Source organism: Castor canadensis, chromosome 9, assembly GCF_047511655.1.
Source record: "Castor canadensis chromosome 9, mCasCan1.hap1v2, whole genome shotgun sequence".
NCBI lineage: Eukaryota > Metazoa > Chordata > Mammalia > Rodentia > Castoridae > Castor > Castor canadensis.
In genome coordinates this window covers 5001-8392 of record NC_133394.1, presented here as the reverse complement: position 1 = coordinate 8392, position 3392 = coordinate 5001, and the positions used below count along the sequence as shown (strand labels likewise).

At 46.9% G+C, this 3392-nt stretch overlaps 1 protein-coding gene across 1 annotated transcript in view; it reads right to left on the bottom strand.

Moving 5' to 3' along the window:
* Window positions 1-1965: 1965 nt before the first annotated feature.
* Window positions 1966-3392, bottom strand: part of LOC109681421 (tubulin beta-2B chain-like) — a 3264-nt gene continuing 1837 nt past the window's right edge. Inside the window, 2 exon segments of the mRNA XM_074041059.1 lie at window positions 1966-2867; window positions 2870-3010. Of these exon segments, the coding sequence (XP_073897160.1) occupies window positions 1966-2867; window positions 2870-3010 (1043 nt within the window).

Sequence of the window (3392 nt, the reverse complement as noted above, 5' to 3'; positions counted from 1 at the left end):
TGAATGGCAAAGAGGCCAGTTAGATGTCCGTTTGGGTACGAATTTAAATTGTGCCCAAAGAAACCATGTAGTTTCCCATCCACGTAAATATATATTAATCACCTGTTATGTGCTAGGCTGCTGTCTAGTCCCTGGAGATGCAACAAGGAATAAAAAGGTCCTTATCTGCTTTTGGGGATCTAGTTGCTTTAAAATGTATTTGACCTCGGGAGTCAGTCTCTTGACTCCAGAGCATCAATGTATATATAGAAACACTGGTATATATGTACATATATACATACATGTGTATATGTATACAGATTATAAACTAATTGTAAACAGTAACAGATCAATTTTAAACCGTAAATAGATGGGACAGTCATTGAGAAGCTCCAAATGTTATCTATAGGGTTTTTGTCTCCTGGTCAGCTACTCCAATCCTGGCTGCCAGGTGGGTGAAGAGGGTGAATGATGGAGATTTCATCTGGTGTTCTTCAATCCAGAGGATCAAGAATCTGAAAGTGAAGCAGAGACTGCGAGGATTGCAGTTCACAGTCAGCCCAGGCAATAGGAGGATTACAGCCCACACAGGCCCCAACATAAATCGAGACAAAAAATAAGGACTAGTGGAGTGGCTCAAGTGGTAAAGCACCTGCCTAGCAAGCATGAGGCCCTGAGTTCAACCCTCAGTACTGCCACAAAAAAAACAAAAACAAAACAGCCAGGAAAAAACCAAAAGTGAGTATATTTATTGTTTGATTTTTGGTGGTACTAGGGATTGAACTCGGCCTTGTACAGTGCTTTAGCCACATGAGCCACACCCTCAGTCCTCTGGCCTTTACCTTATTTTTCATATAGGTGTTCTGCTTCTCCTTTTGCTTGGGCCTGGCCTCTGACCCTCCACTTCCAGAGTAGCAGGGATTGTAGACAGGTATCAGCATACCTGGCCCAGTGTTTATGTCTATTGATTAAGAAATTAGAATGAGAAAATGAAGGTTATGATACTATTGAAGTATGTTATAGGTAAAATATGAACATTTAAATATCCATTGTTAATGTTGTATTTGCATTGATTAGGTTAATTGATATTATGAATATGTATTTATTCATATGAAATTTAAATGGAATGCTTATCTTTTCTGTCTCCTTAAAATGGAGGCCTTGAGCATCTCTTCAACCCCCTGCATTTTGTAGGGCAACTGTGATCCTATCTTTGGGGTTGGTGCAGCTTGTCTTTCTTTTCTGACCAGTATAAGTTGAATTTAGAATGTCCTGGTTATTATTAAGGCCATTATTGGCCTTTCAATTGCCTTCAAAATATGCCAGCAGTATATCTTCCTTTCAAGTTGGTTATTGTGGTCCCCACCCCTCCATTGACATGGCAGAGTTGCAAGAGGCCTGACATCTTCCAAGGACAGCTCCCTTCCCTAGGGGTTCTCCCTAGGTCACACTGAGTTTCTGAGAGGGTCAGCATTCAGTGGTGAAAGATTAGAGAAGTACACAATGTGGGCACTAGAATTTTGCCCCAAGGTCACATCTAATTGTCATTGTAGACAAAATGCCTTGAATGTGTGCTTATATCCTAGAAGTTTCAATCTGTTTAAATTTTTTCCTGTTTGTACCCTTTGGTAGTTAATGAAACATAGAACTCAGAGAAGGTTGTTTTTACTATTAACAAAACTGCAAACCAGTCCTCTGACCAAATTCCTACTGAATGGAAGAAGCCTTACCAGGACAGAGGGTGTAAGAGCAGCTCTGATAGCTACAGAAGTGGCTCATAGCACACAGTTGCTGACGGCCCCTGCCACCCCTCCCGAGGAATTTTGCTATCTGGCTGTAGTCAGGCTCAGTACTCCAAATATGATAGGATGGCTGGGAACCTTGAACAGCAGGTTGATGGTGGCTAATTCTGATTTTATATTTCTTACTATGCAGATATTCTGAGGAAGTCACCAGTTCACCAAGGCAGCTTTATTCCAGAAGTTCTCAGTCCTCCTCGACCTCCAGCTCTCCCTGCTCCTCCGCGGTGGCATCTTGGTACTGCTGGTACTCGGACACCAGGTCGTTCCTGTTGCTCTCGGCCTCCGTGAACTCCATCTCATCCATGCCCTCGCCCGTGTACCAGTGCAGGAAGGCCTTGCGCCGGAACATGGCCGAGAACTGCTCCGAGATGCACTTGATCGGCTCCTGGATGGCCGTGTTGTTCCCTATGAAGGTGGCTGATATCTTGAGGCCCCGCGGCGGGATGTCGCACACGGCGGTTTTCACGTTGTGAGGAATCCAGTCCGCGAAGTAGCTGCTGTTCTTGTTCTGCACGTTGAGTATCTGGTCGTCCGCCTCCTTCATGGCCATCGTCAGGTAGCGGCCCTGGCGGGGGTCGCAGGCCACCATCATGTTCTTGGGGTCGAACATCTGCTGCGTGAGCTCGGACACCGAGATGGCGCGGTACTGCTGGCTGCCGCGGCTGGTCAGGGGTGCGAAGCTGGGCATGAAGAAGTGCAGGCGCGGGAAGGGCACCATGTTCACCGCTAGCTTGCGCAGGTCTGCGTTCAGCTGGCCGGAGAAGCGCAGGCAGGTGGTGACCCCGCTCATGGTGACCCCGCTCATGGTGACCGACACCAGGTGGTTGAGGTCGCCATAGGTGGGCGTGGTGAGCTTCAGGGTGCGGAAGCAGATGTCGTACAGGTCTTCATTGTCGAAGCAGAAGGTCTCATCCGTGTTTTCCACCAGCTGGTGGATGGAGAGGGTGGCGTTGTAGGGCTCCACCACAGTGTCCGAGACCTTGGGCGAGGGCATGACGCTGAAGGTGTTCATGATGCGGTCTGGATACTCCTCACGCACCTTGTTGATGAGCAGGGTACCCATGCCGGACCCGGTGGTACCCCCAGCGAGTGGATCATCTGGAAACCCTGGAGACAGTCACAGCTTTCGGTCTCCTTCCTCACCACGTCCACGATGCAGTCCATCAGCTCAGCCCCCTCTGTGTAGTGGCCCTTTGTCCAGTTTCCCGCGCCACTCTGGCCTGCCAGAAGGAAATAGAATGTTAGACACAGACTCTTAAGGAATTCGTGGTTGTGTAATTTGGACCCTGGGTAACATAGGACTCTTCTTTTTATATACATTGAAAATGTTTTTGTTTAAAGTGTATCGGTGACCCTCAACCCCCTGGGGATTGTAGATTAAGAAAAGATACATTGTAACCAAAGAAAAGTACTTCTAAAGAAGACATTCTGTAAATACTGTCATTAGGTGCAATTGAACAGGCAAGAGGAAGCACATTATGATCAGAAAGGACAAGCTCCCAGCACTTGTCTCAACCTGGTCACAAGCTGTGCTTTGACTTTGAAGTGGCTACAAGTTGCCATTAGTACTTTGAAATTACCTACAGCCTGTGAATATCTTTGTAGCTTTCT